The 25098-nt window shown below is 40.7% G+C and overlaps 1 protein-coding gene across 1 annotated transcript in view; it reads left to right on the top strand.

The window, feature by feature from the left end:
- Positions 1-247: 247 nt before the first annotated feature.
- The window catches only part of LOC138853009 (neuropeptide SIFamide receptor-like), a 31829-nt gene continuing 6978 nt past the window's right edge, over positions 248-25098 (top strand). Inside the window, exons 1-2 of the mRNA XM_070087102.1 lie at positions 248-341; positions 6311-6479. Coding sequence (XP_069943203.1) covers positions 262-341; positions 6311-6479 — 249 coding nt within the window. The 5' untranslated portion in view covers positions 248-261. The remainder of the gene's footprint in view (positions 342-6310; positions 6480-25098) is intronic.

Genomic DNA, 25098 nt, shown 5'->3' with positions numbered 1-25098 from the left:
GTGTGTATGGTATGTTTTCCGACATTCATCGTATATATGGTATGTTTTCCGACACCCATCGTGTATATGGTATGTTTTCCGACACCCATCGTGTGTATGTCATGTTTACTTGCACCGATAATGCTGAAGGTAATTTTGACCTGAACTCGTTCTCACTAAGCATCGTTAGGAATGTTATGCTTGGTGTGAACACGTCACAGTAGACACAGTAAAGCCAGATACTGTGTTCTCTCCTCCACAGCATGGATGTTGGGCTGGATAATGTGCAAGCTGGTAGCCTACGTGCAGGCTGTGTCTGTGTCCGCCTCCGTCAACTCCCTCATCGCCGTCTCCCTCGACAGGTAGGCTTCATTTTTCTTTAATTAAATTTTCTTCATTTTGACATCTTGAAATATTTATCCGATTCATATGTGTAAATAACTCACCCAGTTTAGTGTGTGTTATCATGTCTTACATTGCAAATTTAACATAAGAACATAAGAAAGAAGGAACACTGCAGGAAATAAATGGTATAAAATACCGACACAATGGAAATATAAACACATATGCAGTATAATTATATATATATATATATATATATATATATATATATATATATATATATATATATATATATATATATATATATATATATATATGTGTGTGTGTGTGTGTGTGTGTGTGTGTGTCAATTTCATGTGTTTCTATAATAGATTAAAACATCTCATTGGTCAAAAGAGAGGCATATATAGGAGAATGAAAAGAGGAGAGGGGCAGTTAAGAAATCAATATATTGAGTTAAAGAGAGAAATAAAAAAAAGGAATAAGAAAAGCAAAGAGAGATTATAAGGTTAAAGTTGCAAGAGAATCGAAGACTAACCGAAAAGGATTCTTTCAGGTATACAGAAGTAAGATCAGGGACAAGATAGGCCCACTCAAAAGTTACTAGAGTCAGCTCACCGACAGTGATAAGGAAATGTATTGAATTTTTAACACTACTTCCTCTTAGTGTTTACACAGGAAGATATGAACTAGCGATATTCCAAAAAATAATAAACTATGTAGAACAGGATGGTCATAAATGCACGATTAGTGTCACAAGCGACATGGTCCTTAGACATATTGATAAATTAAAACCTAACAAATCCCCAGGCCCTGATGAGCTGTTTGCAATTATTTTAATGGAATGTAAAGAGGAGCTTAGCAAACCTTTGTCTAATCTTTTCAACATATCACTACAAACTGGCATGGTGCCAGATAAGTGGAAAATGGCAAATGTGATACCAATTTTCAAAGCAGGTGACAGGTCCTTAGCTTCGAACTATAGACCAATAAGCCTAATCTCCATAGTGGAAAAATTTATGGAATCAATAATTGCCCAGGCAATTCGTACCCATTTTGAAAAGCATAAAATGATCAGCGAATCTCAGCACGGTCTTACATAAGGGCGTTCCTGCCTTACGAATTTATTAATTTTTTTTCACTAAGGTATTTGAGGAGGTAGATCATAGTAATGAATATGATATTGTGTATATGGACTTCATTAAGGCTTTTGATAGAATCCCACATCAGAGACTATTGAGGAAACTTGAGGCACATGGAATAGAGGCATGGTTGACAAATAGGCAGCAGAAAGTTTGCATAAATGAGGAGAAATCAGAATGGGGGCACGTTACAAGCGGTGTTCCACAAGGGTCAAGGCCCTTTGTTGTTCACAGTTTACATAAAAGACATTAATGATGGATAAATAGCGACATAAGCAAGTTTGCTGATGACACGAAAATAGGCCGTCCAGTTCATTGTAATGAGGACACTAGAGCACTCCACGAAGATTTCAGTAGACTGATGCAGTGGTCGGAGAAGTGGCAGATGCAGTTTAATATAGATAAATGCAAAGTTCTAAATGCTGGACAGGAAAATATTCATGCCATATAAAACTAAATAATATAGATCTTAATATTACGAAAAGGATTTAGGAGTTCTGGTTAGCAGTAATCTAAAACTAAGACAACAGTGCATAAGTGTTCGCAATAAAGCAAACAGAACCCTTGGCTTCATATCAAGAAGTATAAATAATAGAAGTCCTCAGGTTGTTTTTCAACTTTATATATCCTTGGTTAGGCTTCATTTAGACTATGCTGCTCAGTTCTGGTCACCGTATTACAGAATGGATATAAATGCACTGGAACACATACAGAAGAGGATGACAAAGTTGATCCCATGTATCAGAAATCTTTCCTATTAAGAGAGACTGAGGGCCCTAAATCTGCACTCTCTAGAAAGGCGTAGAACTGGATGGGGGGATATGTTTGAGGTGTATAAATGAAGAACAGGAATAAATAAAGGGAATGTAAATAGCATGCTGAAAATATCTAGCCAAGACAGGACTCGCAGCAATGGTTTTAAGTTGGAAAATTTCAGATTCAGGAAGGATGTAGGGAAGCACTGGTTTGGCAATAGAGTTGTGGATGAGTGGAGCAAACTCTCGAGTACCGTCATAGAAGCTAAGACGTTGTGTAGGTTTAAAAAGAGTTTAGATAAATACATGAGTGGGTGTGGGTGGATGTGAGTTGGACCTCACTAGCTTGTGCTAATAGGTCTGATACCTTGCTGCTTCCTTAAATGGATGTGACCTGACCTGACCTGACTAATTGGGTCATTAGTTTAAGCCGGGAGGTGACTTTGACCTGCCTCGCATGGGCCAGTAGGCCTTCCGAAGTGTTCCTTTTTATGTTCTTATGTTCATATATGTGATAATGTGATAAAAAATCTGTGATAGTGAGAGATGCCATAGGTTCTTTCGCACGTAATAACGAGAAATTACATCCTCACATGATAACTAAAGATAGCATATATCATTCTCACGTGATAACGAAAGATATATGATCGCGAAATGAAAACAAAACATAACAGTAGAACACAATTTAATGCATGATTGCATGATAACTACGAACAGACAAAAATAACCCTTGATAACGAGAGATAACACACGTCACCACCAAACGATAAAACACAAGAGAGAGAGAGAACAAATCAACATCACAGAGGCCAGAAAAAAACAGTTTTTTTAATTTAAAACGAACTAATCATCGGTGTGTGTGTGTTTGTTTGGGTCTTCTCGTCTGGTCGAACTTTTGTGCCACACCTGATGGGTATATGAAAATGATAAATCATATAAAAAAATTGTTGTGACCTTAAAATTTTGAGTTTTATCTAAATTTTCCTGACTTCTGTGACCTATTTCTTTAAGGTGTGAACTTATTTAATTTTGATCAGTGTTTTTCAGCTTTGCCTCTAATATAACTATCATTGACTGTGACTTTGATACATAAAATATATTTTTTTAAACTGGTAGATATTTTCAATCGTAAGGTTATCTTTCAGGCCTTTTTTTTTTTAGTTTAGCATTAATAATTGGTTTTTTATATTGTTATTTTACCCATAAGCTTTGACATTTGAACTTTTTTATCCACAGTGAGAGTGATTTTTAATTCTCTCACATTTTTTTCATAGGATATTTCCATTTCAACATCAGAGCAAGATGGACCTAAACATCATAATATAGAAAGCCAGTTGTCAAGAAATATTGGAAATTAGTTCAATTAATAACATAAATATATCGAAAATGTATAATGATATTGAGAGAGAGAGAGAGAGAGAGAGAGAGAGAGAGAGAGAGAGAGAGAGAGAGAGAGAGAGAGAGAGAGGACGTGTCTGTGTGTCTTAGAGTGCTAGTGAGTGTCTTAGGAAGTAAGGGCGAGTGCTTCTCCTCTGACCAGCCCCTTGGGATGGCTCCCTCTTACCTGAGGCTCTCAACACCCGCTGATGGAATGACTGTGAGCTAGTTCTGTGTAACAGCCAAGACTGTCAGCTACCTCCATCCACCAGTCGAAGTCAAGATACAAGATAGTAGACGCCACGTGACGATCTTCTCGTACTCAGCAGAACACGTCACCTGATGTGGATGACTCAAGAAGAATATAAGCAACGTCTATGAGTCCATCACATTATGGAAGAAACATATCACATTATACAGTAGAAGAAATAGATCACGTATTAGAAATAATAGATCACATTATAGATGAAATACATTATATTGTAACAACAGGTATATAACATTATAGAAGTAATTAATAACAATATAAAATAAACAGATCACATTGCAGAAGAAATAGATCAACTCATAGAAGAAATAGATTGCATTATAGAAGAAATATATCAACATAAAAAAATAGATGACATTATTTATGCAATTTGTCATTACATCAAACTTGTGCTGTACCCTCATGCTGAGGAATGAGCGAAATGTGTTGTTGCACATGTGTTGTTGCACATGTTTTGTTGCACATGTGTTGTTGCACATGTGTTGTTGCACATGTGTTGTTGCACATGTGTTGTTGCACATAAGTAATTTACCCTCAGAGATCACTAAATTACAATTGCTCTCGTGATCTTCAGATCGCAAATGAAAGAGATATCTTTTACTGTGAATATAATATATGTTAAGATATCACTTCTTTCTTTGTGATTTTCTTGTTTTATTATATTTGTTTTACTTGCGGACAAAGACACAAGAATGTAGAACATGGGTTTGTTTGAGCAACGTTTAGCTCTAATTATTATTATTACCATTATTATTATTATTAGCAGTAGTGGTAATAGTAGTAGTAATAGTAGTCGTAGTAGTAGTAGTAGTAGTTGTTGTTGTTGTTGTTGTTGATGTAATAGCAGTAGTAGTAATATTATTATTATTGTTACTATATTTATTGGGAAGCGCTACACCCACCTGGAAAATATAAGATGTGGAAGAATCAGATTTGATCAAAGTAAGGAAGGGTCAGCACCATTCTCGTGGATGAAGAGCTTCTCACCATCATCAGTGCACCCACACGTCTGCAAGGGTTCATCTTCAGTAGAACTTTTCTATGTCACACAGTGGCTGATGTTCATCATGTCTATATACTTCTGGAAAGTGCACATGTGATACACTGTATTCAGTGTCTTTGGGTACAGGTTAGGCATCCGTAAATAGTAAAGATTGGATCCGCATCAGTATTTCAGAGAGCCCATTTCAATTCTTTGAAAAGTATAGATGAATAACTAACCCCGCTAATCCCACAAGGGTCTTACCTAAACTCTAGTCGAGTCGAGTCGTTCACACCTGTATTAATAATTAAGACACGCGTCAGGAACACTTTTCCTCTTTCCTGACGAATCTTACCTGACTTCGCCTGCATCACAACGAAATTATCACTAATGGAAGTACGGAAAACTAAGACAACATTACATCAGATTAACTGGCAAAGAGGTGAACTGCAGACGGAGGTAGTTGACTCCTGCCAATATTGAGACTGGTTGCTCTGGAGCGAGGAAGGCACTGGATGCAAGAAGGCATTCCTCGTGGCGGGGAAGACAAGAGCTTAAAAACTCTTTGTACACGGGTGCTTCCTCTGCCCCTTGCTCGGAGGGCCATGTCTAATGAGTGTCAGAGGAACCAGCAGCCAGTCCGCTGTCTCCTACAAAAGTTTAAAGCGATAAGATTAATGGTGTGACATATATAAGTACTATGTATCTTAGGACACAGGCTTTGTGATACATCGTCTACACTGTGTCTTTGGACACAAGCTCGGCACCTGTGATACATCTACAGTGTGTCTTAGGATAAGGCAAGAGTGCAAGGGCCCAATGAATGATTCTTTACTCCGCAATGCAATACATGTAAGTTCAGTTAACCACAATCTTGCAAAAACAATTGTACATATGTATAATTACATGAGGCGACGTCTTTGCTAATTCTGAGTCATTGTAGCAAAGGCTTAATTATAAAGCATATAAGCGTCAGTTCGTAACTCAGCAGGAGAAATATTTACGTATTCAGCATATGAATCAGAATAGTCAGAACAGCTACGTGTACTGTTGCTCTGGAACGGTTGGACAGGAAGGTTTTAGACAACCATACAGAGGACAGACTCTGGTATGGCGCTAATTATCTCGAGGTTTGTGAGCATCTGAAGCTCCAGGGCTGCTACACATGCAAGATGACTTACCATGATGCTTTCTCCTCTTCCTCAAGCTGACTGGCAAAACTTCATCAAACTAGCAGTCATCCGTATTCAAATGATGCGCTCATTTGAACAAGCGGTGAGCTGCCGTGCTGTCAAACTAGTTAGTGATGACATGCAAGACTGTGGATATGTGTGATGCACCTGGAATACAGTATTGTAGTCGGCGTACGCCACATCTGGTTCACTTAACCCTGTGTTCCTCTCCCACATACAGGTTCCTGATCATTTAGTTCACTTAATTCTGTGTTCCTCTTTCTCACACACAGGTTCTTGGCCATCTGGTTCCCACTGAAGCTTCAGATCACCACCAAGCGAGCCAGGGCCCTCATCGTAGTCATCTGGATAATGGCAGTGGCTTCGGCCATTCCTTACTACGTGTACTTCGAGACGCAGATCTTCTACCCGAAGGTTCCTGATCTCATCTTGTGCGTTGAGGTAGGTTGCAATCCTTCATCGTCCTCATACGACAGATAATCTTCCATTAATCATACAAACCTTTGGCTTACAGTTTCCTAAGCCAGTACTCACTAGCCGAGTAAAACACACGCGCAACACCTATGTATGTCTAATTCCAAAACATTTCGCGTACTCAATAGGCTTCATCAGTCGAATACAGAGGCAGGGAACTGAAATAGGATAACTGTTCTTAGTCTTAAAAAATGATCTGTGTAAAAAAAAAAAAAAAAACAGAAAGTTTTGACATAGAGGCATTCTTTGTTGTTGTTGTTATTGTTGATTTTGTTTTTGTTGTTATTGCTGTTGGTTTTATTGTTGTCTTTCTGTTGAGTTTATTGTTGTTTTGTTATTGTTGATGCTGATGATTTTATTGTTGTTTTTGTTATTGTTTTTCTGTTGATTTTGTTGTTGTTTTTGTTGCCTTTTTCTGTTGATTTTATTGTTGTTTCTGTTATTGTTGTTGCTTTTCATTTTAATATTATTTTTGTTGCTGTTTTTCTGTTGAATTTATTGATGTTTTTGTTATTGTTGTTACTGCTGATTTTAGTGTTGTTGTTGTTGCTGTTTATCAAGTCATACTTATTGTTGTTATTGTTTTATTATTTAAAGAGGTGGTGACTAATTACGGATTTCTTGTCCAAAAATTTAGTAATGTGTTATCAGCATCACATACTGTGTATAACAGTGCTGTGTATAACAGTGTTGTGTATAACAGTGTTGTGTATAACAGTGTTGTGTATAACAGTGTTGTGTATAACAGTGTTGTGTATAACAGTGTTGTGTATAACAGTGTTGTGTATAACAGTGTTGTGTATAACAGTGTTGTGTATAACAGTGTTGTGTATAACAGTGTTGTGTATAACAGTGTTGTGTATAACAGTGTTGTGTATAACAGTGTTGTGTATAACAGTGTTGTGTATAACAGTGCTGTGTATAACAGTGTTCTGTATAACAGTGTTGTGTATAACAGTGTTGTGTATAACAGTGTTGTGTATAACAGTGTTGTGTATAACAGTGTTGTGTATAAAAGTGTTGTGTATAACAGTGCTGTGTATAACAGTGTTGTGTATAACAGTGCTGTGTATAACTGTGCTGTGTATAACAGTGCTGTGTATAACAGTGTTGTGTATAACAGTGTTGTGTATAACAGTGTTGTGTATAACAGTGTTGTGTATAACAGTGTTGTGTATAACAGTGTTGTGTATAACAGTGCTGTGTATAACAGTGCTGTGTATAACAGTGTTGTGTATAACAGGGTGTGTATAACAGTGCTGTGTATAACAGGGTGTGTATAACAGTGTTGTGTATAATAGTGCTGTGTATAACAGTGCTGTGTATAAAAATACTGTGTATAAGAGTGCTGTGTATAACAGTGCTGTGTATAACAGTGCTGTGTATAACAATACTGTGTATAACAGTGCTTTGTATAACAGTGTTGTGTATAACAGTGTTCTGCATAACAATACTGTGTATAACAGTGCTGTGTATAACAGTGCTGTGTATAACAGTGTTGTGTATAACAGTGCTGTGTATAACAGCGTGTGTATAACAGTGCTGTGTATAAGAGTGTTGTGTATAACAGTGTTGTGTATAACAGTGCTGTGTATAACAGGGTGTGTATAACAGTGCTGTGTATAACAGTGCTTTGTATAACAATACTGTGTATAACAGTGCTGTGTATAACAGTGCTGTGTATAACAGTGTTGTGTAAACCAGTGCTGTACATAACAGTGCTGTGTATAAAAATACTCTGTATAACAGTGCTGTGTATACCAGTGCTGTGTATACAAGAGCTGTGTATAACAGTGCTGTGTATAACAATACTGTGTATAACAGTGCTGTGTATAACAGTGTTGTGTATAACAGAGTATGTATATCAGTGCTGTGTCTAACAGCGCTGTGTATAACAGTGCTGTGTATAACAGTGCTGTGTATAACAATACTGTGTATAACAGTGCTGTGTATAACAGTGCTGTGTATAACAGTGCTGTGTATAACAGTGCTGTGTATAGCAATACTGTGTATAACAGTGCTTTGTATAACAGTGTTGTGTATAACAGTGCTGTGTATAACAATACTGTGTATAACAGTGCTGTGTATAACAGTGCTGTGTATAACAGTGCTGTGTATAACAATACTATGTATAACAGTGCTCTGTATAACAGTGCTGTGTATAACAATACTGTGTATAACAGTGCTGTGTATAATAATACTGTGTATAACAGTGCTGTGTATAACAGTGTTGTGTATAACAGTACTGTGTATACCAATACTGTGTATAACAGTGCTTTGTATAACAGTGCTGTGTATAACAGTGCTGTGTATAACAGGGTGTGTATAACAGTGCTGTGTATAGCAGTGCTGTGTGTAACAGTGCTGTGTATAACAGTGCTGTGTATAACAGTGCTGTGTGTAACAGTGCTGTACATGACAGTGCTGTGTATAACAATGCTGTGTATAACAGTGCTGCTTATAACAGTGCTACTTATAACAGTGCTGTGTATAACAGTGCTGTGTATAACAGTGCTGTGTATAACAGGGCTGTGTATAACAGTGCTGTGTATAACAGTGCTGTGTATAACAGTGCTGTGTATAACAATACTGTGTATAACAGTGCTGTGTATAACAGTGTTGTGTATAACAGTGCTCTGTATACCAATACTGTGTACAACAGTGCTTTGTATAATAGTGCTGTGTATAACAGTGCTGTGTATAACAGGGTGTGTATAACAATGCTGTCTATAGCAGTGCTGTGTGTAACAGTGCTGTGTATAACAGTGCTGTGTATAACAGTGCTGTGTATAACAGTGCTGTACATGACAGTGCTGTGTATAGCAATACTGTGTATAACAGTGCTGTTTATAACAGTGCTATGTATAACAGTACTGTGTATAACAGTGCTGTGTATAACAGTGCTGTGTATAACAGGGCTGTGTATAACAGTGCTGTGTATAACAGTGCTGTGTATAACAGTGCTGTACATGACAGTGCTGTGTATAGCAATACTGTGTATAACAGTGCTGTTTATAACAGTGCTATGTATAACAGTACTGTGTATAACAGTGCTGTGTGTAACAGTGCTGTGTATAACAGTGCTGTGTATAACAGTGTTGTACATAACAGTGCTGTGTATAACAGGGCTGTGTATAGCAGTGCTGTGTATAACAGCGCTGTGTATAACAGTGCTGTGTATAACAGTGCTGTATATAACAGTGCTGTGTTTAACAGTGCTGTGTATAACAGTGCTGTGTATAACAGTGCTGTGTATAACAGTGCTGTGTTAACAATACTGTGTATAACAGTGCTGTGTATAACAGTTCTGTGTATAACAGTGCTGTGTATAATAATACTGTGTATAACAGTGATGTGTATAACTGTGTTGTGTATAACAGTGCTGTGTATACCAATACTGTGTATAACAGTGCTTTGTATAACAGTGCTGTGTATAACAGTGCTGTGTATAACAGTGCTGTGTATAACAATACTGTGTATAACAGAGCTGTTTATAACAGTGCTACGTATAACAGTGCTGTGTATAACAGTGCTGTGTATAACAGTGCTGTGTATAACAGGGCTGTGTATAACATTGCTGTGTATAACAGTGCTGTGTATAACAGTGCTGTGTATAATAATACTGTGTATAACAGTGCTGTTTATAACAGTGCTACGTATAACAGTGCTGTGTATAACAGTGCTGTGTATAACAGTGCTGTGTATAACAGGGCTGTGTATAACATTGCTGTGTATAACAGTGCTGTGTATAACAGTGCTGTGTATAATAATACTGTGTATAACAGTGCTGTGTATAACAGTGTTGTACATAACAGTGCTGTGTATAACAGGGCTGTGTATAGCAGAGCTGTGTATAACAGCGCTGTGTATAACAGTGCTGTGTATAACCGTGCTGTATATAACAGTGCTGTGTTTAACAGTGCTGTGTATAACAGTGCTGTGTATAACAGTGTTGTGTATAACAGTGCTGTGTATAACAGTGTTGTGTATAAGAGTGCTGTGTATAACAGGGTGTGTATAACAGTGCTGTGTATAACAGTGTTGTGTATAACAGCGCTGTGTATAACAGTGCTGTGTATAACAGGGTGTGTATAACAGTGCTGTGTATAACAGTGTTGAGTATAACAGTGCTGTGTATAACAGTGTTGTGTATAACAGTGCTGTGTATAACTGCTGTGTATAACAGTGCTGTGTATAACAGTGTTGTACATAACAGTGCTGTGTATAACAGTGTTGTGTATAACAGTGCTCTGTATAACAGTGCTGTGTATAACAGGGTGTGTATAACAGTACTGTGTATAACAGTATTGTATATAACAGTGCTGTGTATAATAGTGCTGTGTATAACAGTGCTGTGTATAACAGTGCTGTGTATAAGTGCTGTGTATAACAGTGATGTGTATAACAGTGTTGTGTATAACAGTGCTGTGTATAACAGGGTGTGTATAACAGTGCTGTGTATAACAGTGTTGTGCATAACAGTGCTGTGTATAACAGCGTGTGTATAACAGTGCTGTGTATAAGAGTGTTGTGTATAACAGTGTTGTGTATCACAGTGCTGTGTATAACAGGGTGTGTATACCAGTGCTGTGTATAACAGTGCTTTGTATAACAATACTGTGTATAACAGTGCTGTGTATAACAGTGCTGTGTATAACAGTGTTGTGTATAACAGTGCTGTACATAACAGTGCTGTGTATAAAAATACTCTGTATAACAGTGCTGTGTATAACAGTGCTGTGTATAACAGAGCTGTGTATAACAGTGCTGTGTATAACAATACTGTGTATAACAGTGCTGTGTATAACAGTGTTTTGTATAACAGAGTATGTATATCAGTGCTGTGTCTAACAGCGCTGTGTATAACAGTGCTGTGTATAACAGTGCTGTGTATAACAATACTGTGTATAACAGTGCTGTGTATAACAGTGCTGTGTGTAACAGTGCTGTGTATAACAGTGCTGTGTATAGCAATACTGTGTATAACAGTGCTTTGTATAACAGTGTTGTGTATAACAGTGCTGTGTATAACAATACTGTGTATAACAGTGCTGTGTATAACAGTGCTGTGTATAACAGTGCTGTGTATAACAATACTGTGTATAACAGTGCTCTGTATAACAGTGCTGTGTATAACAATACTGTGTATAACAGTGCTGTGTATAACAGTGCTGTGTATAACAGTGCTGTGTATAATAATACTGTGTATAACAGTGCTGTGTATAAAAGTGTTGTGTATAACAGTGCTGTGTATACCAATACTGTGTATAACAGTGCTTTGTATAACAGTGCTGTGTATAACAGTGCTGTGTATAACAGGGTGTGTATAACAGTGCTGTGTATAGCAGTGCTGTGTGTAACAGTGCTGTGTATAACAGTGCTGTGTATAACAGTGCTGTGTATAACAGTGCTGTACATGACAGTGCTGTGTATAACAATTCTGTGTATAACAGTGCTGTTTATAACAGTGCTACGTATAACAGTGCTGTGTATAACAGTGCTGTGTATAACAGTGCTGTGTATAACATGGCTGTGTATAACAGTGCTGTGTATAACAGTGCTGTGTATAACAGTGCTGTGTATAATAATACTGTGTATAACAGTGCTGTGTATAACAGTGTTGTGTATAACAGTGCTCTGTATACCAATACTGTGTACAACAGTGCTTTGTATAATAGTGCTGTGTATAACAGTGCTGTGTATAACAGGGTGTGTATAACAATGCTGTGTATAGCAGTGCTGTGTGTAACAGTGCTGTGTATAACAGTGCTGTGTATAACAGTGCTGTGTATAACAGTGCTGTACATGACAGTGCTGTGTATAGCAATACTGTGTATAACAGTGCTGTTTATAACAGTGCTATGTATAACAGTGCTGTGTATAACAGTGCTGTGTATAACAGTGCTGTGTATAACAGGGCTGTGTATAACAGTGCTGTGTATAACAGTGCTGTGTATAACAGTGCTGTGTATAACAGTGCTGTGTATAACAGTGTTGTACATAACAGTGCTGTGTATAACAGGGCTGTGTATAGCAGTGCTGTGTATAACAGCGCTGTGTATAACAGTGCTGTGTATAACAGTGCTGTATATAACAGTGCTATGTATAACAGTACTGTGTATAACAGTGCTGTGTGTAACAGTGCTGTGTATAACAATACTGTGTATAACAGTGCTGTGTATAACATTGCTGTGTATAACAGTGCTGTGTATAACAGTGCTGTGTATAACAATATTGTGTATAACAGTGCTGTGTATAACAGTACTGTGTATAACAGTGCTGTGTATAACGGTGCTGTGTTTAACAGTGCTGTGTATAACAGTGCTCTGTAAACAGTGCTCTGTATAACAGTCTTTGTATAACAATTCTGTGTATAACAGTGTTGTGTATAACAGTGCTGTGTATAACAGTACTGTGTATAACAGTGCTGTGTATAACAGTGCTGCATATAACAGTGCTGTGTATAACAGTGCTGTGTGTAACAGTGCTGTGTATAACAATACTGTGTATAACAGTGCTGTGTATAACATTGCTGTGTATAACAGTGCTGTGTATAACAGTGCTGTGTATAACAATATTGTGTATAACAGTGCTGTGTATAACAGTACTGTGTATAACAGTGCTGTGTATAACAGTGCTGTGTATAACAGTGCTGTACATGACAGTGCTGTGTATAGCAATACTGTGTATAACAGTGCTGTTTATAACAGTGCTATGTATAACAGTACTGTGTATAACAGTGCTGTGTATAACAGTGCTGTGTATAACAGGGCTGTGTATAACAGTGCTGTGTATAACAGTGCTGTGTATAACAGTGCTGTACATGACAGTGCTGTGTATAGCAATACTGTGTATAACAGTGCTGTTTATAACAGTGCTATGTATAACAGTACTGTGTATAACAGTGCTGTGTGTAACAGTGCTGTGTATAACAGTGCTGTGTATAACAGTGTTGTACATAACAGTGCTGTGTATAACAGGGCTGTGTATAGCAGTGCTGTGTATAACAGCGCTGTGTATAACAGTGCTGTGTATAACAGTGCTGTATATAACAGTGCTGTGTTTAACAGTGCTGTGTATAACAGTGCTGTGTATAACAGTGCTGTGTATAACAGTGCTGTGTTAACAATACTGTGTATAACAGTGCTGTGTATAACAGTGCTGTGTATAACAGTGCTGTGTATAATAATACTGTGTATAACAGTGATGTGTATAACTGTGTTGTGTATAACAGTGCTGTGTATACCAATACTGTGTATAACAGTGCTTTGTATAACAGTGCTGTGTATAACAGTGCTGTGTATAACAGTGCTGTGTATAACAATACTGTGTATAACAGAGCTGTTTATAACAGTGCTACGTATAACAGTGCTGTGTATAACAGTGCTGTGTATAACAGTGCTGTGTATAACAGGGCTGTGTATAACATTGCTGTGTATAACAGTGCTGTGTATAACAGTGCTGTGTATAATAATACTGTGTATAACAGTGCTGTTTATAACAGTGCTACGTATAACAGTGCTGTGTATAACAGTGCTGTGTATAACAGTGCTGTGTATAACAGGGCTGTGTATAACATTGCTGTGTATAACAGTGCTGTGTATAACAGTGCTGTGTATAATAATACTGTGTATAACAGTGCTGTGTATAACAGTGTTGTACATAACAGTGCTGTGTATAACAGGGCTGTGTATAGCAGAGCTGTGTATAACAGCGCTGTGTATAACAGTGCTGTGTATAACCGTGCTGTATATAACAGTGCTGTGTTTAACAGTGCTGTGTATAACAGTGCTGTGTATAACAGTGTTGTGTATAACAGTGCTGTGTATAACAGTGTTGTGTATAAGAGTGCTGTGTATAACAGGGTGTGTATAACAGTGCTGTGTATAACAGTGTTGTGTATAACAGCGCTGTGTATAACAGTGCTGTGTATAACAGGGTGTGTATAACAGTGCTGTGTATAACAGTGTTGAGTATAACAGTGCTGTGTATAACAGTGTTGTGTATAACAGTGCTGTTGCTGTGTATAACAGTGCTGTGTATAACAGTGTTGTACATAACAGTGCTGTGTATAACAGTGTTGTGTATAACAGTGCTCTGTATAACAGTGCTGTGTATAACAGGGTGTGTATAACAGTACTGTGTATAACAGTATTGTATATAACAGTGCTGTGTATAATAGTGCTGTGTATAACAGTGCTGTGTATAACAGTGCTGTGTATAACAGTGCTGTGTATAACAGTGCTGTGTATAACAGTGTTGTGTATAACAGTGCTGTACATAACAGTGCTGTGTATAAAAATACTCTGTATAACAGTGCTGTGTATAACAGTGCTGTGTATAACAGAGCTGTGTATAACAGTGCTGTGTATAACAATACTGTGTATAACAGTGCTGTGTATAACAGTGTTGTGTATAACAGAGTATGTATATCAGTGCTGTGTCTAACAGCGCTGTGTATAACAGTGCTGTGTATAACAGTGCTGTGTATAACAATACTGTGTATAACAGTGCTGTGTATAACAGTGCTGTGTGTAACAGTGCTGTGTATAACAGTGCTGTGTATAGCAATACTGTGTATAACAGTGCTTTGTATAACAGTGTTGTGTATAACAGTGCTGTGTATAACAATACTGTGTATAACAGTGCTGTGTATAACAATACTGTGTATAACAATGCAGCATTAAACTATAGACCAGTGTAATTGACATGTAAAGTATGTAAAGTCATGGAGAAGATCATCAAAAGAAGAGTGGTGGAGCACCTAAAAACCAGCATGGTTCCAGGGAAGGGAAATCCTGTGTCACAAACCTACTGGAGTTTTACGACAAGGTGACAGAAGTAAGACAAGAGAGAGAAGGATGGGTAGATTGTATTTTCTTAGACTGCAAGAAGGCTTTCGACACGATTCCACACAGACGATGTGAAGCTAATGGGAAGAATTCAATTGGATGAGGATCAGGTAGGACTACAGTAAGATCTAGGCAGGCTGCAAGCCTGGTTCAGCAACTGGCTCCTGGAGTTTAACCCCACCAAGTGTGAAGTTATGAAGATTGGGGAAGGCCAAAGAAGACCGCAGCCAGAGTATAGGCTAGGTGGCCAAAGACTGCGAACCTCACTCAAGGAAAAGGATCTTGGGGTGAGTATAATACCAAGCACATCTCCTGAAGTGCACATCAACCAAATAACTGCTGCATCGTATGGGCGCCTGGCAAACCTAAGAATAGCGTTTGGACACCTTAGTAAGGAATCGTTCAAGACTCTGTATACCGTGTACGTCCGGCTCATACTGAAGCATGCAGCACCAGTATGGAACGCACACCTGGCTAAGCACGTCAAGAAATTAGAGAAAGTGCTAAGGCTTGCAATAAGACTAATCCCACATCTAAGGATAATGTCCTAAGAAAAAAGGTTAAGGGAAATCGGCCTGACGACACTGGAGACCAGGAGAGTTAGGGGAGACATGATAACGACATATAAAATTCTGCGAGGAACTGACAAGGAGGACAAAGACAGGATGTTCCAGAGATGAGACACAGAAACAAGGGGTCACAGTTGGAAATTGAAGACCCAGATGAGTCAAAGGGATGTTAGGGAGTTTTTCTTCAGTCAGGAAGCAGAATAGTCTGCAAAGTGACGTAGTGGAGTCAGGAACCTTACATAGTTTTAAGACAAGGTTCGATACAGCTCATGGAGCAGGGAGAGAGAGGACTTAGTAATGACCAGCGAAGAGGCGGGGCCAGGAGCTATGAATCGACCCCTGCAACCACAATTAGATGAGTACACGCACACACACATACACACAGGGCGGGCCTTGTAACGACCAGCGAAGAGGCGGGGCCAGGAGTTACAACTCGACCCCTGCAACCAGAAATAGGTGAGTAAATAGGCGAGTATTCACACACACACTCAAAATAAGATTGACTAGGATTTTCCTGAGGCAACATGTGAAGGAAACAACGCGTGTGGAGGAAGAAGACTAGACAACGAGACTTTTACCTAGTTATTACACAAAATAAATAAGGGATATCGAAAATTTCTTACACTTACTAAGCTTCAAGTAATTCTTGGAAATAAGAATGGTGAAAGAGAGGTAGGAAGTGATTAACAGACAAAATGGGATTACAGAAGGGGGGATCACGATGATGGATTGGGAATCATTTTTGAGTGAAGTACAATGGGAAAGGGAACTAGAGGGCGAAGCTGTATAAGAAGTGTTATATGTAATTGAGTCAAACTTCCAAGAGGTAAATAAAGGATATTTACCTACAACAAAGAAAAATAAGAACAACAGAGAAAGCCCGTAGTTCAATTGGAAAGTAGTGTCCATGGGAAGGAGCCAGATATTATGGAAGAAATACAGAGCAGATCAAACACCAGAAAACAGAGCCAAAAACTATTACATACGAATAAGAAGGGAAAGTGAAAAACAAGTTCAGGATGATATTGTCAAAGGCCGAAACAGAATCAAAGTTACTCCACAGACAGATAAGAAAAAAAGACAATTATGAAAGACCGAATGATAAGGCTGAAGGATAATGAGAAGTTGATGAAGAATGGCTGAGAGGTATGAGAAGAGCTTAGCAAAAGATTCAAAGCTGTCTTTGCAGAAGTATGTTGAGAGTTACCGAAGGCACTATAGTCAGACCAGATCAACAGATCCCTTACGGCATCACAACGATAAAAGAATTTGCCAGACTTAAATGAGCTTGATGTAGCAAAAGCAATGGAATGAGGTAATATAGTTCGATGCGTGCTGATGTACTCATGAGATAAGGAGCAGAATCACTGTGTAACCAAAAAGCAAAGAAATACTGTATAACCTGTCTCTACAGTTACGAAAAGTGCCAGAAAACTGGATGCAAGTACAATGGTCCCCAAATATACAAAAGGGGACAAATAAGAGGTACTTAATTAAAAGCCTGTATCTCTAACGTGCATACTGTCAAAAATTTTGGAGAAGAGAGTAAGATAAAGATAGTGGAACACCTGGATAGTAGAATATTCTTGCAGAAAACCACCACTGGTTTAGGAATGGAAAATATTGCCTAACAAATTGCTGAAGTTCTATGCTAAAATAAAATAAGAAAGATGGGGCTGGATGGAGTGTATTTTCTTGGACAACGGGAAAGCATTTAACAGAGTACCGCACCAGAGATTACTTCAGAAATTAGAGGAACAGGCAGGAATAGAGGCAGATTGCTCTGTGGAACTAAGTACCTGAATGAAAGAAAGCAGAGAACAGCAGTAAGGAATGAGACAATGACGAAACACTACTCTTTAAATTGCCTTATTTTGTATTAATCGGTCTACTTGTTTAACAACCATAGTCCCTAGCGACTATGATAATAATTAATGTGTTTGTTTCAGGTCCTCAATTAAACTGCAGGGATTTCATCTGCCCTTTTGTGTGAAGACTGACAGGAAATAATCCTTGAAAAAAAGGGTTATCCAGATCTAGTTCTAAGTACCCATTTTTTTCGTGATCTTTTTCCTGAACAGTTGAAAAAATCCTTTTGGAGTTTTTGGGGAATCTCTTACAATCTTAATTTGATAGTTTCGTTTAGTATTTTTTTATAATTTTATTTGATCTATATGATAATATAACCATCCTGGTCTGTAAGATGACTTTTTCCTAATCATCCACTTCGGATAATTTTTATTTCATATAGTTTCTCTGTGAGGAATATATTTCTTTGGTCAGCTTGTACTTCATTAAGAAGTTCTAGATGTCATATTGGCAGTTCTCATCGTTATTACTTGTAAGATCTTCACTGACAGAATCACTAGCCAGGTTACCAACGTCACTGCTGGACAGGTTACCAACGTCACTGCTGGACAGGTTACCAACGTCACTGCTGGACAGGTTACCAACGTCACTGCTGGACAGGTTACCAACATCACTGCTGGACAGGTTACCAACATCACTGCTGGACAGGTTACCAACGTCACTGCTGGACAGGTTACCAACGTCACTGCTGGACAGGTTACCAACGTCACTGCTGGACAGGTTACCAACATCACTGCTGGACAGGTTACCAACATCACTGCTGGACAGGTTACCAACATCACTGCTGGACAGGTTACCAACGTCACTGCTGGACAGGTTACCAACGCACTGCTGGACAGGTTACCAACGTCACTGCTGGACAGGTTACCAACGTCACTGCTGGACAGGTTACCAACGTCACTGCTGGACAGGTTACCAACATCACTGTTGGACAGGTTACCAACATCACTGCTGGACAGGTTACCAACGTCACTGCTGGACAGGTTACCAACGTCACTGCTGGACAGGTTACCAACGTCACTGCTGGACAGGTTACCAACACTGCTGGACTTACCAACGTCACTGCTGGACAGGTTACCAACGTCACTCACTGTTGGACAGGTTACCAACTTCACTGCTGGACAGGTTACCAACGTCACTGCTGGACAGGTTACCAACGTCACTGCTGGACAGGTTACCAACGTCACTGCTGGACAGGTTACCAACGTCACTGCTGGACAGGTTACCAACGTCACTGCTGGACAGGTTACCAACGTCACTGCTGGACAGGTTACCAACGTCACTGCTGGACAGGTTACCAACGTCACTGCTGGACAGGTTACCAACGTCACTGCTGGACAGGTTACCAACGTCACTGCTGGACAGGTTACCAACGTCACTGCTGGACAGGTTACCAACGTCACTGCTGGACAGGTTACCAACGTCACTGCTGGACAGGTTACCAACGTCACTGCTGGACAGGTTACCAACGTCACTGCTGGACAGGTTACCAACGTCACTGCTGGACAGGTTACCAACATCACTGCTGGACAGGTTACCAACGTCACTGCTGGACAGGTTACCAACATCACTGCTGGACAGGTTACCAACGTCACTGCTGGACAGGTTACCAACGTCACTGCTGGACAGGTTACCAACATCACTGCTGGACAGGTTACCAACGTCACTGCTGGACAGGTTACCAACATCACTGCTGGACAGGTTACCAACGTCACTGCTGGACAGGTTACCAACGTCACTGCTGGACAGGTTACCAACATCACTGCTGGACAGGTTACCAACGTCACTGCTGGACAGGTTACCAACATCACTGCTGGACAGGTTACCAACATCACTGCTGGACAGGTTACCAACGTCACTGCTGGACAGGTTACCAACATCACTGCTGGACAGGTTACCAACGTCACTGCTGGACAGGTTACCAACATCACTGCTGGACAGGTTACCAACATCACTGCTGGACAGGTTACCAACATCACTGCTGGACAGGTTACCAACATCACTGCTGGACAGGTTACCAACGTCACTGCTGGACAGGTTACCAACATCACTGCTGGACAGGTTACCAACATCACTGCTGGACAGGTTACCAACATCACTGCTGGACAGGTTACCAACGTCACTGCTGGACAGGTTACCAACATCACTGCTGGACAGGTTACCAACGTCACTGCTGGACAGGTTACCAACATCACTGCTGGACAGGTTACCAACATCACTGTTGGACAGGTTACCAACGTCACTGCTGGACAGGTTACCAACATCACTGCTGGACAGGTTACCAACGTCACTGCTGGACAGTTTACCAACATCACTGCTGGACAGGTTACCAACATCACTGTTGGACAGGTTACCAACGTCACTGCTGGACAGGTGCTTCCTAAATCCATTATTATCCGCTGTGCAAAAATATGGAATCTTGTTTGTTTTGCATTTTCCTTACTAACTTCTACCCATTTACTGTTGAAGGTGATCGCTGGTACAAAGTTCTCCTGTGATCTCTACGTTATTTACTAGTACCTTAGTACTTGCTAAAATAAGGTCAGGCAGATTATTCCCTCTAGTTAATTCTGTTACAAACTGCTTCAAGTAATACAAGTTAATTTGTTGAAAATGAGAATCCTCTACAATTACTACGTTACCGTGTAGCAAATCCTTAACAAATTCGTCTCAAAAAATCTTTGGCTTGGGCACTATCCAGGGTCTGTGGTCGGTTCTGAACATCTAGCATCAGCTGTTCATTTTCACCAGAAAATAAAAAAAAAATAATCTCGGGTGCTGAATATCGAATATCTTCAGTGTCAGTTCCTTCGGATATTAATTCATTTTTGATGTAACAGTTCTTTCCCAGAATGCTTTTATGTTACAACTCCGTGAATCCCTTTCTTGAGGTTTCTGTCGCTGCGCAATGTTTTTCACCAAGCTGACTCTAGTGAATCTTTACTTTTAGCTTAATAGTTGTAAAACCAGTGTAAGATTTTGAACTGGCTTATTTTGAATTGTGTTTTGTCTTATTGTGTATTATTTAGTAACACTGTCAACCTCGGGAGAAAAAAATGTAATTGATTTGGATGTTCAAAATACTCCAGTGCGTTGAAAGTTTGAACGAAGACAGTGTTTACCATGGAAGTGACCAGGACGGTGAGACAGTGTTTAAAATGGGAGTGACCAGGACGGTGAGACAGTGTTTAAAATGGGAGTGACCAGGACGGTGAGACAGTGTTTAACATGGGAATGACCAAGACGATGAGAGTGATCACGATGGTGAGACACAGTATTTACCAAGGAAGTGACCACGACGGTGAGATACAGTGTTTACCGTGGGAGTGACCACGATGGTGAGACAGTATTTACCATGGGAGTGACGAGGACAGTGAGACACAATGTTTAACATGGGAGTGATCACTACGGTGAGACACAGTATTTAGCATGGGAGTGACCAAGACGGTGAAATACAGTGTTTACCATGGGAGTGACCACGATGGTGCGACACAGTATTTACCATGGGGGTGACCACGATGGTGAGACAGTGTTTACCATGGGAGTGACCACAACTGTGAAACACAGTGGTTTTCATGGGAGTGACTACCACGGTGACACACTGTATTTATCATGCGAGGGACCATGATGATGGATCTAACACTGTGTTTATCATGGGAGGGACCATGATGATGGATCTAACACTGTGTTTATCATGGGAGGGACCATGATGATGGATCTAACACTGTGTTTATCATGGGAGGGACCATGATGATGGATCTAACACTGTGTTTATCATGGGAGGGACCATGATGATGGATCTAACACTGTATTGATCATGGGAGGGACCCCACCACAAAGAGACATGTGAAAATGCAGCACTCAAATGCTGCGTGAAGAAAAACCTTATCGCTGCAGAACCAGTTACCCTGAAGACAACCCTTGTCTTCCTCTGTAGCGCTGTCACAAGTCATCCATGACCTGATAAAGTTCTGCACAGAGTGAAGCCCAGATCTTGTTCTGTATCGTATCTTTTCTTCAATATTGTCGGCAGTACGCCCTTCAGGTCCACTCAGATGGATCACAAAGGCATCAGGAAACGTTATTATAACGCCGGATTGTGGCAGGAAACGAACTGGGAAACGACATACTGGAAATTGACGCAATTTACTGCTTTTTGAAAGAGTTACGAAGAGATAGGTCCCGCCACAGCCACCGGCGATGTTACAAAGATGAGTTCAAGAGCTGGAGTTTAATCCACGGTAAGCCAGCGGAAGGCCTTGGTCAGATGACCAAGAGCTCCAGCTGTGGGTCATCTGACTGAGGAAATACTTGTCCTGTTTCTTAACAAACCTTAACTAACCTAACCCGTAAGCTCACCTGGACAATAATGCGCGGACACACACACACACACGCACACGCACACGCACACGCACACGCACACACACACGCACACATACACATACACACACACACACACACACACACACACACACACACACACACACACACGCACGCACGCACACACACACACACACACACACACACACACACACACACACACACACACACACACACACGAGTCATGGTACGTGACGAGGTGTCAGAGTGGGCGCCTGTGACAAGCGGGGTTCCACAGGGGTCAGTCCTAGGACCTGTGCTGTTCTTGGTATATGCGAACGACATAACGGAAGGGATAGACTCAGAAGTGTCCTTGTTTGCAGATGATGTGAAGTTAATGAGAAAAATCAAATCGGATGAGGATCAGGCAGGACTACAAAGAGACCTGGACAGGCTACAAGCCTGGTCCAGCAACTGGCTCCTTGAGTTTAACCCTGCCAAATGCAAAGTCATGAAGATTGGGGAAGGGCAAAGAAGACCGCAGACACAATATAGTTTAGATGGCCAAAGACTGCAAACCTCACTCAAGGAAAAAGATCTGGGGGTGAGTATAACACCGAGCATATCTCCTGAGGCGCACATCAATCAGGTAACTGCTGCAGCATACGGGCGCCTGGCAAACCTACGGATAGCGTTCCGATACCTCAGTAAGGATTCGTTCAAGACTCTGTATACCATTTACGTCAGGCCCATACTGGAGTATGCAGCACCAGTTTGGAATCCACACCTAGTCAAGCACGTCAAGAAATTAGAGAAAGGGCAAAGGTTTGCAACAAGACTAGTCCCAGAGCTACGGGGGATTATCTTACGAAGAAAGGTTGAGGGAAATCGGCCTGACTACACTGGAGGACAGGAGGGTCTGGGGAGACATGATAACGACGGGATGTTCCAGAGAAGGGACACAGACACAAGAGGTCACAATTGGAAGTTGAAGACTCAGATGAATCAAAGGGATGTTAGGAAGTATTTCTTCAGTCATAGAGTAGTCAAGCCGTGGAATAACCTAGAAAGTGACGTAGTGGAGGCGGGAACCATACATAGTTTTAAGGCGAGGTATGATAAAGCTCATGGGGCAGGGAGAGAGACGACCTAGTAGCAATCAGCGAAGAGGCGGGGCCGGGAGCTATGACTCGACCCCTGCAACCACAAATAGATGAGTACACACACAAACACACACACACACACACACACACACGCACACACACACACGGGGCCAGGAGCTAGGACTCGACCCCTGCAACCACAAATAGGTGAGTACACACACACACACACACACACACACACACACACACACACACACACACACACACACACACACACAGGGAAGGCACTACAATGGATCAGGGAATACTTGTCAGGAAGACAGCAGCGAGTCATGGTACGTGGCGAGGTGTCAGAGTGGGCACCTGTGACCAGCGGGGTCCCGCAGGGGTCAGTCCAAGGACCAGTGCTGTTTCTGGTATTTGTGAACGACATGACGGAAGGAATAGACTCTGAGGTGTCCCTGTTTGCAGATGACGTGAAGTTGATGAGAAGAATTCACTCGATCGAAGACCAGGCAGAACTACAAAGGGATCTGGACAGGCTGCAGACCTGGTCCAGCAATTGGCTCCTGGAGTTCAATCCCACCAAGTGCAAAGTCATGAAGATTGGGGAAGGGCAAAGATGGCCGCAGACGGAGTACAGTCTAGGGCGTCAGAGACTACAAACCTCACTCAAGGAAAAAGATCTTGGGGTGAGTATAACACCAGGCACATCTCCTGAAGCGCACATCAACCAAATAACTGCTGCAGCATATGGGCGCCTAGCAAACCTCAGAACAGCATTCCGACATCTTAATAAGGAATCATTCAGGACCCTGTACACCGTGTATGTTAGGCCCATATTGGAGTATGCGGGACCAGTTTGGAACCCACACCTAGCCAAGCACGTGAAGAAACTAGAGAAAGTGCAAAGGTTTGCAACAAGACTAGTCCCAGAGCTAAGAGGTATGTCCTACGAGGAGAGGTTAAGGGAAATCAACCTGACGACACTGGAGGACAGGAGAGATATGGGGGAACATGATAACGACATACAAAATACTGAGAGGAATTGACAAGGTGGACAAAGACAGGATGTTCCAGAGATTGGACACAGTAACAAGGGGACACAGTTGGAAGCTGAAGACACAGATGAATCACAGGGATGTTAGGAAGTATTTCTTCAGCCACAGAGTAGTCAGTAAGTGGAATAGTTTGGGAAGCGATGTAGTGGAGGCAGGATCCATACATAGCATTAAGCAGAGGTATGATAAAGCTCACGGCTCAGGGAGAGTGACCTAGTAGCGATCAGTGAAGAGGCGGGGCCAGGAGCTCGGACTCGACCCCCGCAACCTCAACTAGGTGAGTACACACACACATAGCAGCGAAAGCCAAATCTGACCCGAAACTGTTGTACAGCCACATCAGGAGGAAAACAACAGTCAAGGACCAGGTAATCAGGCTAAGGAAGGAAGGAGGAGAGACAACAAGAAATGACCGTGAAGTATGTGAAGAACTCAACAAGAGATTCAAAGAAGTGTTCACAGAGGAGACAGAAGGGACTCCAGAAAGACGGAGAGGTGGGGCACACCACCAAGTGCTGGACACAGTGCACACAACCGAGGAAGAAGTGAAGAGGCTTCTGAGTGAGCTAGATACCTCAAAGGCAATTGGGCCAGATAACATCTCCCCATGGGTATTGAGAGAGGGAGCAGAGGCGCTATGTGTACCCCTAACAACAATATTCAATACATCTATCGAAACAGGGAGATTGCCTGAGGCATGGAAGACAGCAAATGTAGTCCCAATCTTTAAAAAAGGAGACAGACATGAAGCATTAAACTACAGACCAGTGTCACTGACATGTATAGTATGCAAAATCATGGAGAAGATTATC

This window comes from Cherax quadricarinatus, chromosome 20, assembly GCF_038502225.1.
Source record: "Cherax quadricarinatus isolate ZL_2023a chromosome 20, ASM3850222v1, whole genome shotgun sequence".
NCBI classification, from domain to species: domain Eukaryota; kingdom Metazoa; phylum Arthropoda; class Malacostraca; order Decapoda; family Parastacidae; genus Cherax; species Cherax quadricarinatus.
Note: the sequence above shows the minus strand (reverse complement) of the source record. Positions and strands in the feature narration are given on the sequence as shown.